We start from the raw sequence: 21,527 nt of genomic DNA, 5'->3' as shown, positions 1-21,527 counted from the left end.
ACATTCCAGAAGAATCTAAGAGAATGGTGAACTGGGGAAATGGCAAAATGTTCAGTGTCCATGATGCAGAGCAGCCTGAGGCTAGTTCTAGGCTAAAGGAGCTTAAAAATTTCACATAGGATCATGTTACTTCCCTCCTTACAAACCTCTGTTGATCCCATATCAATTACTGAATAAAAGTCTCAGCTTGTGAAGACTTACATCCAAGAGATGTAAGCAAGCCCAGCCCAGGTGAGCAAAGCCACATGTTTGACTGAGAGTGGACCACAGATGCATGAGTGAGCTGGGTAAAGATCATTCCAGTCTGGGCCAAGATCCACTCTCCTCCCAGCTGTCTAGTAGACTCACAGAAAGTAATAAATGGCCACTATTTTAAGCTACTAAGATTAAGGGTAATTTGTAATTCAATAATGTTGAACTGATAAATTGTATTAGTGCTTTTTTCCTAGAGTAAAATGCCTTTGCTATATTTATTATAAACAAAGAAATGTGAAGACATATAGAAACAAATTTTGCTGAGCAAATAGAGCTGTGGTATTGCTTAGAGCTGGCATAGATGCAATTCAATTTCATTTCATTTCTTGTTATAAACTTGGCTCAAATTGGTAATTTATTCTTCACTATATGGACATATGTAGATATATGCACATATTCATGCTATAAATAGCATTCAAAAAATTTAGCAACCCCTAAAGTTTTCACATACTGATATTTTTAAAAAACTATTTTTATGTTGGATAATTTCAAGCATAATAGACACAAAAATAGAGTAGCAGAATGAAATTCCATGTATCCATCACTCAGTTACAGTAATTATCAATGTCTTGTGGATGTTGTTGCTTTGTAATAGGCTTTTGTTTTGGTTCTTATTTTCTTTTCTTTTGAGGATATGAGTGGTATTCGATGCAACTAAGAACAAATTTGCAGTTTGTTCTTGCATTGCTGAAAGGAAAATTCTTAAAATGACTAACCCCCATTTGCTGCCAAGTAACTCTTGGCTATATACTGATAGCAAAAGTAATATAACAGCATTTGCAGCATAATTAGATTTGAATAGCAAGTTTTATTTAAAGAGTGCCTGATCTTATTGCTCATAGGCATGCTTTTCTTTCTTGGATTGTTTTTCGTGGTAATCACGTTTTTAATGACTTGTGATAGGCTTTTCTTTCATGAAACAATAGAAAACTGCCAAAGGAGCTCTTGAGTAAGTGTTTAGACATTGTTGAAGCTGCTTAAAATCCTTTTAGGTAGGAGGTTATTATTTGATAAATAACCATTTTTTATAACATGATCTCTGTAAAAAAGATAATTCCCAACAGCATTACTTGAATGAATGATAACAGTCTAAATAGGAAAAAATGGTGATTATGTAGGCAAGTAAGTTATAGCTGAATAAATGAATGAATGGAAATTTAGGTTTCTGTTTTTGCACTGTAACCAGCGAGAAAGCAAAATGCTTTCCCTTCAGTCTGCCTTCCAGATGGATTTCTTGGGAAAGAAGGAAATATGATAAGAAAGCAGGGAGGGAGGGAAAAGAGAAGGTAGAAAAGAAGGAAAGGAAGATGGGAGGGAAGATAAACAGAAAGAAGAGAAGATGAAGGAAGAAAGGGAGGGAGGGAGAGAGGCTAATTATTTGTAGACATATTTCTCTAACAGACATGTCATTAGCTGTCACAGTCAGCCTGTAACTTAGTATACAGTGTTTCTGTCACTATTATATTGGAATTGGGGGGTTCCAACTGTATAGAAATTGGATTGGATTATGAGAGGAATCTGTGCTGTCTGCCAATGCAACCTTATCATTGACAGAGGTCAAGAAAATTAAAGCCAGTGCAGAAGTTGAATATTCATGAATATTTGACAAATCTACTGTTATTGCCCCATAGGAAGCTGATCACCACTGAAATTTGATTCATCTAGAAGAGTACAATTCAGTAATAATAGAAATGTTTATTTAATTTGTGTTTCCACATTTTATGCAAAAGTGATGTTATTTTTTACAGGATATGAGTGGTTTTGAAATGTCACTCTAAAGGAAGTCTCTAATACTTATACAATTACAACAAAAAAATTAAGATTTTATTTCATATTTATGGACCTTGGATTGTACTGGAGAATGTACTTATTAAGGTTCATTTTCTCTTTGGTAGCAATTTTAGTAGGATTTCTAGAATGCTTCTCTTTTTTTTTTGGTCCACTGTCATAATGAGAGCCTCAAATTGTATGTCATCCTCAACTTCTGTAATCATTAAAGGGTTCTACTTATAAGAGCTAATGACAGACGTTATCCCTCCTTTCTAATCTTAAGAAATAAGTGTTAGGCTTATTTAACTTCTACAATAAAAGCTTCATGATTGTGAAGTACAGTTTAGTTCTAAGACAGACCTTTCCCTCTCTCTGTTTCCAAAATATATCAAAATGTTTCCCCCAGTCTGCCCCACATCATCAGACTCTCCAGAAAAACAATAAGATGTCTAATAGAAACTACATTAGAAATCACAAATGTTGCAAAGCAGACTACAGAAATGGAAAACAAGTGACCATTAAAATCAGATGACATAGGTTCAGATCTTGGCATCTGTCCTCACTGGCTATGGCTTTGGGGGGAAGCTTCTAGACTTTTTCATAGTAGGAAATGGATGATCAAATGAAATAATGTAACTGCACACCCCAAAACACCATGTGTTAATTTTCCCTACACATATACTTATTTGCAATCTTATATGTATGTTTTTGTGTCTTAAAGGCCTTAAATTTATGCTGAGAGTTCCAGCTTACATGTCAATTTAATAGGTTGTGAATGAAATTAAGCGAAGTATGCTCTGTTAATTGTTAATGCTAAATTGAGATATTACATGGACTACATTTTTTTTAATCCCTAACTCCTCCTTGCCACTTACAAAAATTTTCTAGAAATTCTTCTACATTGAAGTATAATATAACAAACCAACCTGAGATAATTTGGAAGGACATTAAATTACATTACACTATACTTTGGAAATGTGATGTCTTACTGTGAATAAATAAGCAGAGAATAAAATATTTTCTGACTTTCAGTAGTAACAGGATGCCTTTTGTGTATTCCACAATTTCCCTTAATAAGCATTTCCAGACAGCCTGGGATTTATTATTTTCATTTCTTGAAGGCCTTTTATCTACTAATAGAAAAAGAAAAAACTGATATGCTATGATAATTTTGCTTTCTTTCTCATTGCTGGGGAAGAGATACTTTCACTTATAGGACATAATTTTTTGAAATTGACTATTGTCCCTAGAAGCTAATTGGTGACCATTAATTCTTTCCTTGCCTGTCAATAGAAGTGAAAACAGTAGTTGGCATGCTTACCTACTTGATTATAGCTATTATATCAATCAGCATTCTTTTCCTTGGGTTCATCATAATTTCTACAGATAATTATGTATTGTTTACTTTTTCTCACCATTTTTTTGTTTTAGTTTTGACTACACACAAATTTATTTAGGAGGATTGAAATTAGTCATGCATTCATTTAAAAATTAGCCTCACAACATTTATGTAAAAGTCACAGCAGCAGTTGTTTTAAAAATAAAAATATTAAGCCACCTTTATTCTACCTACCTATGTTCTCTTTTGTTTGCCCTCCATATTACTCTCAGCTCATTAGGTCAGAATCATGGTGTAGTGTAGTGGGTAACTGGAAGAAGTTCTAGAATCAGCTATGAGTCTGGGTGCAGCAAGTGGGGTGGCCAGTAATGGAATCTGGTAAGTTGGGGCTTAAGAGATAACTGTAGAAGGTGACAAATGAAGAGAGAACCTGAGCCCTAACATTAGCTCCATGTTTGTTAACTTTTCCTATGATGTCCTTTAGTGATTCTATTTTAAAAATAATTATTGAATGAAGATAATCTTTCACTGCTTATGTTCCCTGGGAGCTTCAAGATAATGGAAAGTGATGAAATATAAATCCCATAACGTCTTTGTTAATACTTTGCAGTTTGTTGTTGTTGTTATTCAGTTACTAAGTCATATCTGACTCTGTAAGCCCATGGACTGCAGCACTCCAGGCTTCCCAGTCCTTCCTATCTCCCGGAGTTTGCTCAAATTCATAAATTCATGTCCATTGAGTCAGTGATGCTGTCTAACCATCTCAATCTCTGCCACCCCCTTCTGCTCTTGCCCTCAGTCTTTTCCAGCATCAGGGTCTTTTCCAATGAGTTGGTCTCTTCACATCAGCTGGCCAAAGTATTGGAGCTTCAGCTTAAGCATCAGTCCTTCCAATGAATATTCAGGGTTGATATTTTTAGGATTGATTTCTCCTTATTGTCCAAGGGACTCTCAAGAGTCTTCTCCAGCAGCACAATTCAAAAGCATCAATTCTTTGGCTCTCAGCCTTCTTTATGGTCCAACTCTCATGCTCGTACATGACTACTGGAAAAGCCATAGCTTTGACTATACAGATTTTTGTCAGCAAAGTGATGTCTCTGCTTTTTAATATTCTGTCTAGGCTTGTCATAGTTTTCCTTCCAAGGAGAATGCATCTTTTAATTTAGTGGCTGCAGTCACCATCTGCAATGATTCTTGAGCCCAAGAAAATAAAATCTGTCACCATTTCCACTTTTTCTATTTGCCATGAAGTGATGGGACTGGATGCCATCATCTTTGTTTTTTGAATGTTGAGTTTTAAGCCAGCTTTTTAACTTTCCTCTTTCACCCTCATCAAGAGGCTCTTTAGTTCCTCTTCACTTACTAAATTATGTCTGATATTAAATTTTCTGATTAAATATGCACCACATATTGGACCAGGGAAATACTAGAGAATTGTTCTTCATATCTTGGCTCAGCATGGTCCTGATTCTATTAGTCAAAAATGAATTTGCTGGTATATCATGAATGATGTTAAAGCAAGGGAAAATAGAGATTAGCCAAAGTTTATCTCATGATAAATGAATACGGCATCAGCCTGAAACATGGAACTTTTAACGTTATTTTCTCAATCCTCTGGGGGACCAGAAGGAAAAGATGAGTTGTCAGTCAGTGGCTTACTTTTTCAAAATATAAATCATTGATCAATAGGAAAATTCTCTAGCCTCTTTGGATAATAGGCTGTGACTGAATTGATTTATAAAATATGTCTCTTGATTTCTACTGCCTTCTTAAACTGCCACTCTTGTACTTCCCTCCATATCATTAAATGACACTGCCCTTCATGTGTTTGCTCAAGCGCATATCTTGGGACCTTCCCCCACTTAATGCCTAGATTTTCATTTACATTTCATATCAAATCCATCTGAAAATTTTAACTCTACCTACCAAATAGATAGTTAAAGAAACAATACCCTACCATTTTTAGCACCAACAGCAACATATCATCACCAGTCATTGTATTGCTTCAAACCCTCATCACTGGTTTTCCTGCCTCCACTCTGCCTTCTGCCTCCACACTACTCAATCCTTCTAGACTTGAACGCCAAGGTGCCAGAGTGATATTTCAGGCATATAAATGCTACCATTCACTCTTTCCAAAAATCTTGAATGCAGTTGCATTACATTTAGAATAAAATAAAATAAAATCTGAAAGAAAATAAAAAGGAAAAAAAAAATAAATAAAAATAAATGAAATCCGGAATCTCTGACAAAAAATAAATAAATTAATTAAAAAAGAATAGAACCCCATTCTTTTCCATGTTCTACAAGGCCTTGCCTGAATTGGTATATGGCTGTCTCTGAACTTGTTGCCACTCTTTCCTTTTGTCAGGGTAACTAGAATGATCTGTGCCTTCCCTCAAGCATGCCAAGTGCATGCCCATTTCATGGCCTTTGCACTTTTTCTTCCCTCTGCCTGCCATAATTTTCCTCCGGGTCCTTTCCATGGCTGATTTCCTCCTTTCACATAGATCTGCTTCAAATAATCTTCAAAACCAGCTTTCCTGACATTCCTCTACAATAGCACCTACATTAGTCTCTTTCCCTTTGGCTGCTTTATTTTTTTATAGTACTTAGAACTACCTGATATTAGGTTATACATGCATTCATTTACATGTGTATTTTCCATCTCCCCCCACTGGAATGCAGACTCCATGAGAGCAGGAGTCGTGTCTGGCTGGTTCACTATCATATCCCCTGATAACTAGAGAACTTTCTGGCAAAGCAGAGATGCATTAAAAATATTTGTTGAATGAATGAATGAATGTGTTTTTAATTTGCATTATGAGCAACACTTGTCAAACTATATGAATAAAATATCAAGTATCAAAGCTAGTCAAATTAACTTTTGATTTTCCTGAATACAAGCATTCTGATAGATATAGTAAGAGTTCCACCTTGGGAGCATTTGCTTTATCACTTTGACATGACTCCAAGACCAAGGTTATCACCTATATGGTGTTAGTTTATTCATAAAATGTTCTCCCTGCACTCTCTGCTCCCTTGCTTTGTCACTTCCTGCTCTCTGAGGTTTCTGAGGCTCCATGGCACCCCTGGGAGTTAACATAATTGTTTGCAACAGAAAGGATACATGTTGCCAATCCTGATGCCTTGGAGACAAGTGAGGAGTAAAGAACCTCTCTACCCCCAAATAGCTTCACCTAGTATACATGGATATTCTCTCCAAGCCTTTCATTTTTATTTTCCCAAGGAACACAAGGTGGTGTCTACTTGCTATATTTCTCACAACTGCTGTGCTCCACTTTTAAGAACTAATAATGCTCAAACATTCCAGACCAAAGAAAGCAGAACTGAAATCCTATTTTGAGTCACTGAAGCTCTATGAGTAGTTCATGTTTCCTTGACTTGCTAGGAAAATAGGCAGTTGTTAGTCAAGTCTTTAAGATAAAAAAGTACATGCAGACAACAAAACAAGCTGAAAAAAACCCATTGTAAAATGAAGCCTGTTGGTGGGTTTGCCACAGAACATGTTTTATTGTCAGCTGAATAAATCTGTGGGTATTGTTTTGTGACCATATTTAGTTGATAGATTTAAACAGGGTCATAAAGGAATTACCTCTGAGTATAGCACTCATCACAGGGCTTCCCTTGTGGCTCAGCTGGTAAAGAATCTGCTTGCAATGCAGGAGACCTGGGTTTGATCCCTGGGTCAGGAAGATCCTCTGGAAAAGGAAAAGTCTACCCACTCCAGTATTCTGGCCTGGAGAATTCCATGGACTGTATAGTCCGTGGGGTCGCAAACAGTCAGACACGACTGAGTGACTTTCACTTCATAGCGCTCATCGTGGGGTTTCCCTGGTGGCTCAGTGGTAAAGAATCTGCCTGCAGTGTAGGAGACCGGGGTTTGATCCCTGGGGATCAGGAAGATCCCCTGGAGGAGGGCATGGCAACCCACTGTAGTATTCTTGCCTAGAGAATCCCATGGACAAAGGAGCCTGGCGGGCTGCAGTACATGGGGTGGCAAAGAGTTGGACACAACTGAAGTGACTAAGCAGCGCGGCAGCATAGCACTCATCACAATGCCTCATATAGGTGTTCTCCTTTCATGCATTCTTATGTAGAACTCCATGCCTTATTAGTCTTTTTATATGTAGTACTTATTATTTGCAGATACTTCAAAAGGCACTTGAAATTGAGTTGTGGAGTTATATTTCAATTATTTATCTAGGTTGTAAGTTCTGTAAGGGTTAAAAGCTGAATTTTATCTTTGAGTCCTTTACATTCCCAGTACATTGCTTGCACATCCAAAAGTCTTCAAAATGCCTTTGTTAAATTGTTTTTGAAGATGGAACAGTTGTCCTGCTCTTGAAACTAATGCAGGAAATATTCCTGATTCTTTTTTCTGTGATTCTTATAGTCAGAATCTAAATGTCTTTTGAATTAGCTAATTCTCTACTTCATTATTTTACAGATGATAATATTTTTCTTCTCCAGCTACAAAGAATGCTAAATACTACTGTCCCAAACTTTGACAGGTATCATCATGTATTTTCCATCTAGTATATCAAAGCATTTAATCTGTTATCCTTTTTAATCCTCACACCAAGCCATAAGGGGAAAATATCACATTTTATATATAAGGAGACTGAGACTCAGAGAGCAAAAATTCTCTAACTTGCCAAGCCAACCGGGCAGAATCAGGAATTACTAGACTCATGTCTCCCGGAAAATTATGTGTATTATCTTTCTTACTCCACCGTAATGCTTCTAAGAAACAAAGTAGAGAAGGCACTACTTAAAATACATTTTGAAAAGTATCTGTGATTTTGAAAGAACAGGTTTTTAAAGTAGGACAGTTTTAAGTATCCAAGAGGTATTGGTTGTTCTCAATAGTATTTGGGGGACTAAAAATAAATTTTAGAGGGATGTCAAAACAAAGATCCACTCATTCTAAATATTTCATACTTCTCTTTTATTTAAGATTATTAGACAAATTTGAGAATACTGGCTTCATTACCCTGGTCTCTTGTCACTTTTGCTTTGGAATATGGGATCCTATTTTTTTGTTGTTCCATAACCCAAGTGTACATGACATGGGGAAAAAAGAAAGAAACTTCATCTCTTCATAATTATTTGTGGAATGTTAACACAGAAATTATTCCTATATACAGCTTTGTGTATACCAGCTTTTAGATGTTTCTCTAACTAGCAGCTAGTAAGCAGCACAAATGTTCTTTAAAATTTCCCTTCTACTCTGAAGAATGATTTGTCAGTCGGGACATACTGATAACTCTGTAAAAGATTTTTTATTCTAAAATAAAGATTTTAATTTTAAAATGAAAATATTTTTATTTTAAAATAACTATGTTATCTTTAATGTTGTCAATGGGGTGTTCTGAAAAATAAAATGAGAAAAATAAAATAAAATCTCTGAAAAATAAAATAAAATGAGGGAGAGAAAATATATTTTTTGATGGATGCATATAAATATTTCAATGCATAATTAGCCAGAGAAATATCTCTACTGTACTTGTTGTATATTTTTTTTCCATAGAAAAATGTGATTAAGGTTTAAAATCAACCTGTGTTTCCTATCACTACTGTCAGACTTGCATTATTTTTTTCAATGATTTCACCTTTGTGTGTGTGTGTGTGTGAGAGAGAGAGAGAGAAAGGAGAGAAAGAAAATGCTCCCAAAGGCAAGTTGTTTTCTTGACAATAAAATGTCAGTTGTCTAGTCATGGTCTAATGCTTATTACTTTTTCTTTATTGAACTAGTTTGTTTGAGTTTCCTTCCAGTCCTACTTTTGCCCAAGCAGAAAATGAAGAGGGCTTTGTGTTTGTGTGCATGTGGTCATTTTGTTTGGTCATTACCATTCCTGCATTTGTTTGCCAGTTCTGTCACTTCGATTCAACTAATATTTATTAAACACCGTAAAGTGTCAGGAACATTCAAATAATGGGTAATTCAGCACATTTCTTTTCTTTGTGGCAGCGCAATTGGTCACCCTCAAATGACTGTGGAGATATATCTTAGCTTTAATGGTCCTCCCATTTCACAGTCACATGTCAGATCCGAGGTCAGTTGTTGTGCTCTCTGATAGATTCTGTTCACTTTTATCAAAGACAAGTGAATCATACAAGAAACATGCCTAAATGATATCCTCTTATAGCATAATATCAAAACATCGAGATGACAGATTGCACAATACGAGTGCTCTGCTGTAGTAGGTCACTTATTTGCATGTTTTTACTCTCCTAACAGATTGCTCACACCTTGAGGGGAAACACTGAGCAGGGCTGCAGTAGTTGCTTGATAGAATTTTCAAGGATCAGGTGATAAAGAATTGAGAGGCAAAGTTCCAGCAAGGACTCTAGCTAGTCTTTGCTCTGTCACCTTTGGCACACTGCTTGTGCTTTTTGCACCTCAGATTATTGATCTCTAAAACAAGAGAATTGACCCAGTTCAGAATTTTTCCACTATTGCCGATTTTTTAACTTCTAATTACTATAAGAGGTAAAGGCAGAAACCAAAGATATTCCAAAGCCCCTGTCACAATGCCTAGCACATAACAGTGCCCAATATACAATACATCAGTTAAGTTGGATTGGACTTTTTTGGTTAAAATCTTGGACAAAATACTGATGTGTAAGATAAATAAAAGCAGGGATATTTTTGTCAAGAGAGGAGTAGGTGGCACAACAACGTATGAAGTCAACTTCCAGTCCACCCCTTACCTCTGTCTGCATTTTATCTGCCCAGAGGGATGCTATGGAAACCATAGGGAACACAATTTAAAAATCAAAAAAACTTAATAAGCTTAGAATTTTCTCTGGCTTGAACATTCTATGATTCCTCTGCTAACTTGGAGTTGTCCTGTGAGGATAATATAAAAAGGTCTTAACGATGCAGTACTATGCCATGTGGTGGGTGGTGAATTGGAATGGAGAACCATACAACCATTTTATATTTCTGAACAAATGTCCTGTATGGGGATTTTATTATCTTTCTCTACAGATAAATTATTCTGGGATGTGTTTGAACAGAGAATATTTTTCTCAGCTACTTACTATAACTGCTGAATTGTCTACTTGCAACTACACAATCACAAGCTTTTCTAAACTGAGTTAATTTACTGAATAAGCTGGTTATTTTGATGCCGTCAGTCAGTTCAGTTCAGTCGCGTCCGACTCTTTGCAACCCCATGGACTGCAGCACACCAGGCTTCCCTGTCATAGTTGCTTTCAAAGTTTACTGAAATTATTTGATAACCACAGCTTAGGACCTGTGGCTTTTTTAACCTATTAGTGGTAAACTGCTTTGCTGACATTCCGTGAATAATTGACTTATTTAGCTGATAGGAGAATAAAAATCTGTTAAGATCACTTTAGGCAAGAAATACAAGTGTTTAAGGTTAATCAGAGTGATGTCAAATCTTCGAGAAGAATTTCAAAGTGATTTATCTCATCCTATTACCCCAGCTTAGCTTTCCTCCCCTCTTCCTTCCCAGCCTGGTGTTAAATATTAATGACGATGAATAATGTATTCAGTTAGTTATGAACAAAAGCTGTTGATCCTATGTGAGGTTGGTCTTCCAAACCAGGACTCTTAAAACTCATCCCTGTTTTTCTGAATTAAGATGCATCTTCCATTTGCACTGACTGTGTTTTCTGTGAAAGAGAGAGAGTGGTGAGCTGCCGAAGCAGATTGAATTCTTGAATCCTCTGGTGAGGAGGATATGTGGCTGACTCGGGGCACTGCTGTCTAGATCAACCTTCCAGTTATCAACCACACTGGCATGTCCTCCTGGCAAGGAAGGAAGAAAGCCCTTAATGTAAAATCATTTAATTTTTCAGTCAATTTCAGCAACCCTTAATTGGTCATTTCTGTACTTCCTACAGAGTTGAAGTTGCAGTGGCAGATTTCACAGGGACCTGGCAGGCTTTTTAGTCCAAGAGGGTGAGCAGGGAGTCTTTAATGAAGGATCCCTGACTATTTGCCTAAAGTCCAGATTGTCTAGTTTAGCTCAGGATGAAGTATGCAGTGGGAAACCTATCTTCAAAATGCTTAATAGCCCACTCTTAGATCTGTGTGCTGATCATTGATAGACTGATAAGTGCACAGAGCAATAATGTGTACAAGCTAAAAATCAGACAGTATATCATGCAAATTAGCAATAAGTACTATAAAGTATCACAGATAATAGCAATAAAATATTCTGACTAAATGGAAATATCATTTTAAAATATAACTTGGTGAGTATTTCTGTGCATATTGGAGTATGCAGCTTGTACTTGTAGTAATGTAATGCCACATTGCTGTTTCATTTATAGGAGATGTATGTGAGAAATACTTAATCTAATTATTAAATTAAAAGATGCTTACTCCTTGGAAGAAAAGTTATGACCAACCTAGATAGCATATTAAAAAGCAGAGATATTACTTTGCCGACAAAAGTCCGTCTAGTCAAGGCTATGATTTTTCCAGTGCTCATGTATGGATGTGAGAGTTGGACTATAAAGAAAGCTAGGCACCGAAGAATTGATGCTTTTGAACTGTGGTGTTGGAGAAGACTCTTGAGAGTCCCTTGGACTGTAAGGAAGTCCAACCAGTCCATCCTAAAGGAGGTCAGTCGTGGCGTTCATTGGAAGGACTGATGTTGAAGCTGAAACTCCAATACTTTGGCCACCTGATGCGAAGAGCTGACTCATTGGAAAAGACCCTGATGCTGGGAAAGATTTGAGGACAGGAGGAGAAGGGGACAACAGAGGATGAGATGGTTGGATGGCATCACTGACTTGATGGACATGGGTTTGGGTGGACTCTGGGAGTTGGTGATGGACAGGGAGGCTGTGGTTCATGAGGTCTCAAAGAGTCGAACACGACTGAGCAACTGAACTGAACTGAATTACTAAATTATGGATTTTGAGGCAATGTGATCCAGAGTAGGGAATCTAGGAATGGGATTAGGAAGAAATAGACAATATTATGCCCCCCAAAGTCATTGAAATGCATGATACAGTTATGATGTGTATCTTTAATTAACACAGAAAATGTAGGATACCCTTTAAAAAGGAAAACACGATACAGATTTAAATATTTGGTAAAGTGCAATCATATATTCATAAGGTCTGAGCAATCTTGATTCTGTACTTCAGCAGTCTCATATGACTGTCAATTTGGTAGTGTTATATTTGACTCATGTATAATCTAATAGCTTTTCAGCTTGCCTGAAGGTACTACCTGCAATATGTAAGTCACTACCTGGTAAAATGCTTTGACACACTACTCAGAGAATGAGAAATATTTATGAAAATAAACTGTGTTCTCTCCTTCAGTTTATGCAGCATAACTCTAAATCTGTATTATTATTGTTTTTCAGCCCCTCTGACAGATAAACCACCCAAGCTGTTGTATCCTATGGAAAGTAAACTGACGATTCAGGAGACCCAGCTGGGTGAGTAATTCCTTAATTCTTGTTAGTACACTTTTCTTGTTACATCCTGACCATTACTAAAGCCTAGATTGTAGCCTGGTGTAATACTCTGAGCTAAGCCCATGTTTATTTAAAGGGAGCAAAATTAGAAAACACCAGCAAACATGGCATATTGCATCCTGCCATGCCTGCATTAGGATTAATTTGGACATATGGATGTCAAATCTCATGTGTTATTTAGATGGCTGCTGAGAAATTAAGTGGTTGTTGAGAAATTAGATGGGCTGAGAGTTTTGCTGGTATTATCTTGTCATTTTAAAAGGCTTGAATTGGTTTTAAAACAAGTAATGTGAAACTATTTGACTTATAATACCCAGTAATACATTAAAGTACAGTTTTTGAAAATTGGGGGAAAGGGTAGAGATTCATTAAAATGAATGACACTATGACAGTTATGGATAATGTATTTATAAAATGTGAGCAAGTGGCTTTTGATTAAAGGGCTGAAACAGAAGAATATGGACAGAATATGTTCTGGTAAAAATATCTAGTTGTCTACAAATCTGAATTTTAACATATTTATCTTAGAGTTAAGTCTAGAGTTTCTTAGTCTGACTTATCTATACTTAGTTATACTAAATTATGGGAAATTTCCCCTCTAGTTTATAAATACATACAGTACATTCAATTATATTTTTTATTTGAGATATAGTATGCATGTGTATATATATCATAAACTTTAGCAGAAAATTATTTGCTTTTAGTGGTTTATTGTGAAAGGTTATAAAAATATAATTTTAGCCATATATTCATATTTTTAAGGAATATTTTGTTACATTAACCATTTGAAAGTAGAAATGCATTTAATGAATACAACTAAAAAAATTGATTGCCCATCCATTATGTTATCAATGTTGTTATTGTTACTGGGGTGAGAATTTAGATCAAAATTGTAAACCTGTCTTCCAAATGAAGATTACAGATCTGATCATCTTACTAATAGCATATCCAAAGTTGTAGTGCAAAAAGGTAAGGTGATGGGTTTAGAGACTATAAAATAATTGTAGTCAACAAATTCCCAACATTGGAAATATTCAACAACTTTCAGGCATAAACAGATGTAATTTTTATACAAGTCAGAGCAGTAATATGTTTCTTTGCTGATAAGCCCAAGCCTTTGGATTAAATCCATCTTACATACAAGTAGTTTTGTAATTTCATTATTTTGAGGTGGGAGACCACAAGCAACATTAAAGCAATGCTGTATATAAAACAAAGATATTAAAATTGTATTGTGCTGTTTACACATGCTATGGTATATTGAGGTATATTAGATTTGGTATATTATTAGATTAGGTATATTATTGCTACTTTGAAAATAAATTTAAAAATATAAATTTTCATAAGTGACAATGTTCATATAGACCTTTCAGTAAACCTTAGGAAGATGTATTTCTAAGGAGTTATGCAAAACTATGAATATCTTGTACCAAGAAGGAGTGGTTTATGGTACTAGTTATCTGTAATGAACATTGCCAAAGTGATACTAATTGTATCTCTGACAACATAATTCAAACAATTTTATGAAAGATGGCTGCTCATTGAATTTCCTTATATTTTCCCTAAATTTTGAATATATCAGATTGTTCCCTGTCTTCTAAAATGTTCTACAGAATGGAATAAATAATTCTTAAAGCTCTATTTTAAAAAAAAAAAATCACTCTCCTTGAACAAAAATTACAAAAACTAATCAAATCACATTGAAAATATGAAAAAATTTATGCAAATTAGAAGGTGTGTCTGTATATTTGTTTGAGGAAAAATGGGCATGTCTGTTATCAAAATGCTCCAGAAAAATACTCTAATTAATTCCTTTATTGTCACTGTCTAAAGAACATGAGCTCACTTTAAATTCCAAGTAAACCATAGACATCAACCTGGGACTTATATTCTTCTAGTCAACTTCTGTTTTATTTTCTGACTCCAGTTCTCCATATGATAAATCATTTGAGAAATGATTTCTAAATTAAATTTTTAGTTTGAGAAATTTAACCTTAATCCATGAATTTTTGAGAACATTTGATTTGAAATAACTAATTTTAGTGTTTTAGCTTGTGTAGTATTGAGGTAGATAAACAGCTAATCACAAAGGATAAGTGAAAATAGGAAACAATGTTAAGAGCCAAAAAAAGGAAGGACTCGAGATGCCTAAAATATGTTTGTTCTCTACAAGGTGTACTTTGATTTTTCACTTCCTTTGGGGTTTGATTTTTGCCTTTTCCAGGTCTGAAAAAACTATTACTTTCTATAGGCTCAAAATGCGTTATCAAATCTTAAGGAAGGGAACTGAGTGAAGAGTCATGGTGGCGGGGGGTAGTAAGGGGAGTGGCCAGGATCAGTGAAAAGGAACCTGTAAGTTATGCCAACTTTCATGAGAAGGTGAAAATCTCCAGCAAAATTTCATTGACCAAGAGCTCAGGGGTCTGACTCAGCCTTGTCCTAAATTGAAGGTTAACCTCAGTGGTGAATAAAACTACTATGTGCATTAATTACAAGAGCAATTATTAGAAATTACACAAAGCTGAGTTAGTACATGTCTGATGACCTAACATGAACATCTTGGCTAATTTAAACACATATCTAGCCAACAAATCTCCAGTTTGTGTGTGAATATATGAAACACATTCATAATGACTTAGACAAAAGCACGAAATGCAAAGATTCATCTTCATCTCCAAATTCTGCTTTCTCTGCTATTTACTAGCCATGCCTGCCTTTCACTTTCCACATCCCTCACGTCTTCCTTTTCTTCTAATTCTTTCATCTTCTCAAAACTGGAAAGATTCTGATAGTGATCATTTAAACTGTTTCAGTACAGAAAGCAAAAGGCACTAAAAATTTCAAAATACTTGGGAAAAAACTAATATAATAGTAATTAAACTCATATAAAACATGTAAATTGGGTGGTTTTGAACTTCAATCAATATGGGGTTACAGCTAGCGATTATAAGTGGCATCTGTATGTTATTTCTAAATGTGAAAAAAAAAGACTCTGTCCCTTTTAAATAACTTTCAGGCATCAGCAAATATGTGGATAGAACTTTCTTGGGCAAAAGGCCCAGAAATCATATTGTATAGTTCTGAAGGTCAGTCCAGGGGGTGAGCCTGACTTATTCTTTTCAAGCAGCTATAGTCAAAGGAATCAAAGGACATACACCATTGTCTTGCTGAACTTGAGCCCTAAGGATGTCAATCAGAGATGTGATGTGGTCTTCTTATGGCCAGGAGCCCATTTTCAAAAACTTCTAAGATGTTTTACAGAGGATATTATATTAATCATTACCAGACTTTCAAATAGTAGAAATTCATTCCATCCTTGTCCTAGTGAGACACATTATACTTTATAACTTAGAATTTACTGAAAATTATCATTAATTACTCATCTAGATATGAGAAGTACTTTATTTAAATTTTGCTTTTTTTTTCTTTAAAAATATAGGTTAGTTTCATAGGTTAATTACAGATAGACCTTTGGAGGAAATACAGAAAAGAATTGTGTTTTTTATACTTTATATTGTAGAAACATTCTGCTCCTATTAAATATTCTCAGAAAATACCCCTTTAATGGCTATATGACATCCTTGTGAATGTCCCATAACTTCGTAGATATTGCTGGAAATTTGGGTTTTTCCAAGTTTCATTATCATAAATAATGATACAGTTATCTTTAGCCATACGTTTTCTGACTTATTTCAACAAGACAGATTGCTAAAAGGAAAATTACTGGGTAAAAGGAAATAATTTCTCCAAAGTTTCTTGATACATAATTTCAGAATTTTTACCAGAGAAGTACAGACTCTCACTAGAAGTATTAGTGAATTTAATAACTTTTCTTTTTTTTGATACATTGCATAAAATACATATATCTTTGCAACATAGAGCCCTTAAACAAAAAGCCACTTTCCTTAAGTATCAGAATCACTTCTTCCTTCCCCATCTTAGTTCTTTCTTTTCACTCATTGAATATGGCTGTGGCCTCTTTTTTCAGGATTAACCACATTTGGAGGGTTTCAAATAAATCTAATCCATATTGTTGAAGAAATATAGAAACTTGATTAAATGTCTGCAGTCTCTAACCATTTTTTCTCTTGCTTATCTTAATGCTCAACTGAAAACTTCTTCTAGAGTCTGTGTATCTTAATATAAGTACACGGTAATTTTGTGATGTGCTTTGGGCATCAGTTCAGTTCAGTCGCTCAGTCGGGTCCAACTCTTTGTGACCCTATGGATTGCAGCACGCCAGGCCTCCCTGTCCATCACCAACTCCTGGAGTTCACTCAGATTCACATCCATCAAGTCGGTGGTGCCATCCAGCCATCTCATCCTCTGTCATCCCCTTCTCCTCCTGCCCCCAATCCCTCCCAGCATCAGAGTCTTTTCCAATGAGTCAACTCTTCGCGTGAGGTAGCCGAAGTACTGGAGTTTCGGCTTTAGCATCATTCCTTCCAAAGAAATCCCAGGGCTGATCTCTGTCAGAACGGACTGGTTGGATCTCCTTGCAGTCCAAGGGACTCTCAAGAGTCTTCTCCAGCACCACAGTTCAAAAGCATCAATTCTTCGGTGCTCAGCTTCCCTCACAGTCCAACTCTCACATCCATACGACCACTGGAAAAACCATAGCCTTGACTAGACAGACCTTTGTTGGCAAAGTAATGTCTCTGCTTTTGAATATGCTATCGAGGTTGGTCATAACTTTCCTTCCAAGGAGTAAGCATCTTTTAATTTCATGGCTGCAATCACCGTCTGCAGTGATTTTGGAGCTCCAAAAAATAAAATCTGACACTGTTTCCACTGTTTCCCCATCTATTTCCCATGATGGGACCAGATACCATGATCTTAGTTTTCTAAATGTTAATAAATACTATTTGACAATAAGGTATACATGTTACAATGGATACACATCTCCAGATTTTCTGTTAAAAAAATAATGAGACTGAACTGAATGAACTGTTCAACAGTGCTGTTGTTTTTCTTTAATATTCGCTTCCTGTTGTTAAATTTGTTAAAAAGAAGTCTTGTGTATCAGACTTAGTTACAGGGATTCACCAGACATTGCCATCTCAAGGAAAGTGGTTGATGACAATGTTGAAACCTCAAATTTTTAAATGTCTGTCCTTGTAAAAGACACACTACACAAGTGACTAGATCCAATTTAACTACAGGCTAATTAAAATAAAATGTCACACTAGGGCTTAACTAACATATCTTGCTCTGATACACCATATTATAGTTTGCAGAATTTTAAATTTCAAGCAGACTGAGGGAAAAATGTCCATGTATTATATAATAGCTCCTGACTGATAATTTAATAAGAAAACTTTTTGTCATGAAAATTTTATGCTTCATTTTGTTGTTGTTGTTCAGTCGCTAAGTCGTGTCTGACTCTGCAATCCCATGAACTGTAGCGTGCCAGGCTTCTTTGTCCTCCACTTCTTCCTGAGTTTGCTCAAACTCATGTCCATTGAGTCAGTGATGCCATCCAACCATCTCATCCTTGTCACCCCCTTCTCCTTTTGCCCTCAATCTGTCCCTGAACCATGGTCTTTTCCAATGAGTCAGCTCCTCGCATCAGGTGGCCAAAGTCTTGGAGCTTCAGTTTCAGCATCAGTCCTTCCAATGAATAGTCAGAGTTGATTTCCTGTAGGATTGACTGGTTTGATCTCCTTACAGTCTAAGTGACTCTCAAGAGTCTTCTCTAATAGCACAGTTTGGAAGCGTCAGTTCTTTGGCACTCAGCTTTCTTTATGGTCCAACTCTCACATCCATACATGACTATGTTTCATTTACTATCTTGCTAAAGTGGTTACTGAAACATATTCTGCTTCAGTCCTTTATATGTACTAGAACTTAGTGCATGGAATTTGTTGTACTACATATATTCTAGTCAAGTTTTTAATCCAAGAATAGTATATAGGGAATTATTCTATGGAGTGAAAATTAGCTCTCTAATATTTACTGTCTAGGTCTATATTTTCATAGCTGTTTTCTTGAAACAAAACACATACTATCTGAATAGTTACTTATTTAGGAAGACTGTTTCCTTTCTCAGGTAGGGAAGTTCTTAATGTCAGTATCCTAAAAACAGAATAATTCAGGTGCTAAATTTGATACCTAATTCTGAAAGTGACACACGTTACTGTTGATGCTAAAGAGTACTTTGTTGCTGAGTTATGCATCTGATTCAAATAGGACCTTCCTTCCCAGAGGTAAGAAAGCCAGGTTTGACTGTTCGGGGTTTTCCATCTGCAAATACTCTTCTGGTTGTCATCAGCAAATGGAATGCTGTTGACTTTGGTTTTACTGCTCCATGGGAAATGTACAAACCATATTTTCACTGAAAGACTCATATAAAGCACCATAAAACTTCCTTTTCACTCTGAATAAGAACGTTTGTATCTGTGTCTTGATTTAAGATGACAAATGATGTACTTCTTGCCCACTTAAGAAAGACGTGCAGATCAGCGGAGTTCTACTGCCTGAAATAAAACTTACTAGACATAAATTAGAGCTTCTGGGAAAATAGACATGATTAAAGCGTGTAAAGGCAAATAGAGTAGTGTTATAATTATTCAAACTAATGGCATTCAGTTCTACTCAGTACAAATTTATTGCACCAGGATGAATGAAAGTAATAACTCTTGACAGCTGTTGTGGTCTGATATCTTATTTTTGAAACCAAAAAGACCTTAAGAATTGTGATTTTTAAGTTGAAGAGGGATATTTTCATATTAATATTTATTTAATATGTCATATCCTTATACAAATGGTAAATCAATAAATGTAAACCAGTATTAATATTTTTAGATCATTAAATGGCCTAACATGTATGATATGAATATTGCAGAGTCTCAAAATCAGAGTCCTTAGTGCTAGAGAGGAAGAATAGGTTGAGGGAAAATGCAGCTTTGCATGTTTGCTTTAAAAATTGCCAACTAAAAACCCAGAGATACAGAAAATAAACTAGTGATTACCAGCGGAGCGAAAGGGGAGGGTGCCATATAGGAATGGGAGAGTGGGAGCTTCAAAGTATTGGGTGTAAGATAGACTTAAGGGTGTATTGTACAGCACAAGGAATATAGTCAAGGAATATAGTTTTGTAATAACTGTATATGTAAAGTAACCTTTGAAAATTGTATAAACTTGTTTTTAAAAAGCTCAAGATGAGCTGAGTGGCAACAATGAGAACAAATGTACACTATTTTAAAAATAACTTACTATTCTTAATATTGTCTTATTCCAGTCTCTCAGTCCAGAATAAAATCAAGCCACCCCCCAAAAATGCTAACTAAGCAGAAATCACACTTCCTTTTTAAGTATTATATGCTCAAGGCCTACTACTAGGTCAGGCTTGAAGCTCAAAGAAGATGGAGATGAAGGTTAGAACAACTCCTATGGGCCATTGATTTCTGAAAGTTTAGAAGTCAGTTGAAACATTTTTTTAAATGCTTTAAAAATGGAATAAACTGTAAGTGAGTTTGCTTGTTCTTACTTTGGAAAAGGGCCAAAAGAGAGAAAAGGAAGGAAGAAAAAAAAGGTCCAGGAAAGAATATTGTCACAAAACCAATGCAGAGAGTCCTTGGAAATTTTCACCTCCTGGTGTAGTTCTGGTCTAGTTTGTTGAACACCAACATGAGTCATGTAGCTTGCTCTTTTGCTACAGCACTAAGAGTACAGTTTTGTTTGTTTGTGGTCAACTGAGAAACTAGATATGTGAAACTCTTCACATTTCTAGATTTTGAAACTTTATGAAGTGGAGGGACTTTGATAGTTAGCAAGTCAAATTCTTCTCCTTAAACTGATGAGAAAACAGAGACCAAAAATAGCTACATGTTTCAGTATCATAAAATTTGCAAAAACAAACATCATCACCACCATCATTTTTTTTCTTTTTTGTTATTAATCATGATGATTATCATGTTATCATTTTGGTTACTTACAATAAAGAGGCAGCATATAGTAGTGGTTCCAAATTCAGGACAATCCAGCTCTACCATGTACTTCTACTGAAATCTTTAACAAATAGCCCTCATTTTCCTAATCAGTTAAAAAGATACCATGATAATACCTAGGTCTGTAGAGTTAGTATGGGCATTTAATGAGGTAACACATGTAAAGATTAGTACATTGCCTGGTGTATGTTTAAGTGGTCTATATGCTTGCTGCTGTAAGTTGAGCTGTTTTAATGCTACATTCACAAACACACACACACAGAGTGCTGTATATATGAGATTTCTGAAATGCATTTTGAATGCCAATGATTGTTTGATTTTGCTTATATTCTTTGATATTGCTTATATTCAGTAAGCCTGTTACTGTATAGTAGAGACAATATTTTAGACAATTTCCATCTCTTGTCTAAGAACAAAATATGCATACTAAATTTTTCAACTTAAATGAAACTATATCTTACAGAAATTATTGATTTTAAATTACTTAATTCTTCAACAAATCTATCCAACTGCATGGCCATAACAGAAGAAAATGATTGCCAGCCTCTAAACATTGACCATGTAATGGACACTATGCCACATGAATTTATCAGTAACCATCAAGAAGAAAGTAAGAGTGAAAAAATTACTTTTTCAAGTAAAGAAATTCAGATATGATATTTCTTAAGACAAAGGACATGAGAATAATTTACAAAACAAAGCATCAACCATTATGCC

The 21,527-nt window shown here is 35.5% G+C and overlaps 1 protein-coding gene across 1 annotated transcript in view; it reads left to right on the top strand.

Moving 5' to 3' along the window:
• The window catches only part of IL1RAPL1 (interleukin 1 receptor accessory protein like 1), a 682,102-nt gene that overhangs the window by 343,968 nt on the left and 316,607 nt on the right, over positions 1 to 21,527 (top strand). The window contains exon 5 of the mRNA XM_040265353.1: positions 12,748 to 12,822. Within this exon, the coding sequence (XP_040121287.1) occupies positions 12,748 to 12,822 (75 nt within the window). The remainder of the gene's footprint in view (positions 1 to 12,747; positions 12,823 to 21,527) is intronic.

Source organism: Oryx dammah, unplaced genomic scaffold, assembly GCF_014754425.2.
Source record: "Oryx dammah isolate SB20612 unplaced genomic scaffold, SCBI_Odam_1.1 HiC_scaffold_23, whole genome shotgun sequence".
In the NCBI taxonomy this organism is placed as follows: Eukaryota; Metazoa; Chordata; class Mammalia; order Artiodactyla; family Bovidae; genus Oryx; species Oryx dammah.
Note: the sequence above shows the minus strand (reverse complement) of the source record. Positions and strands in the feature narration are given on the sequence as shown.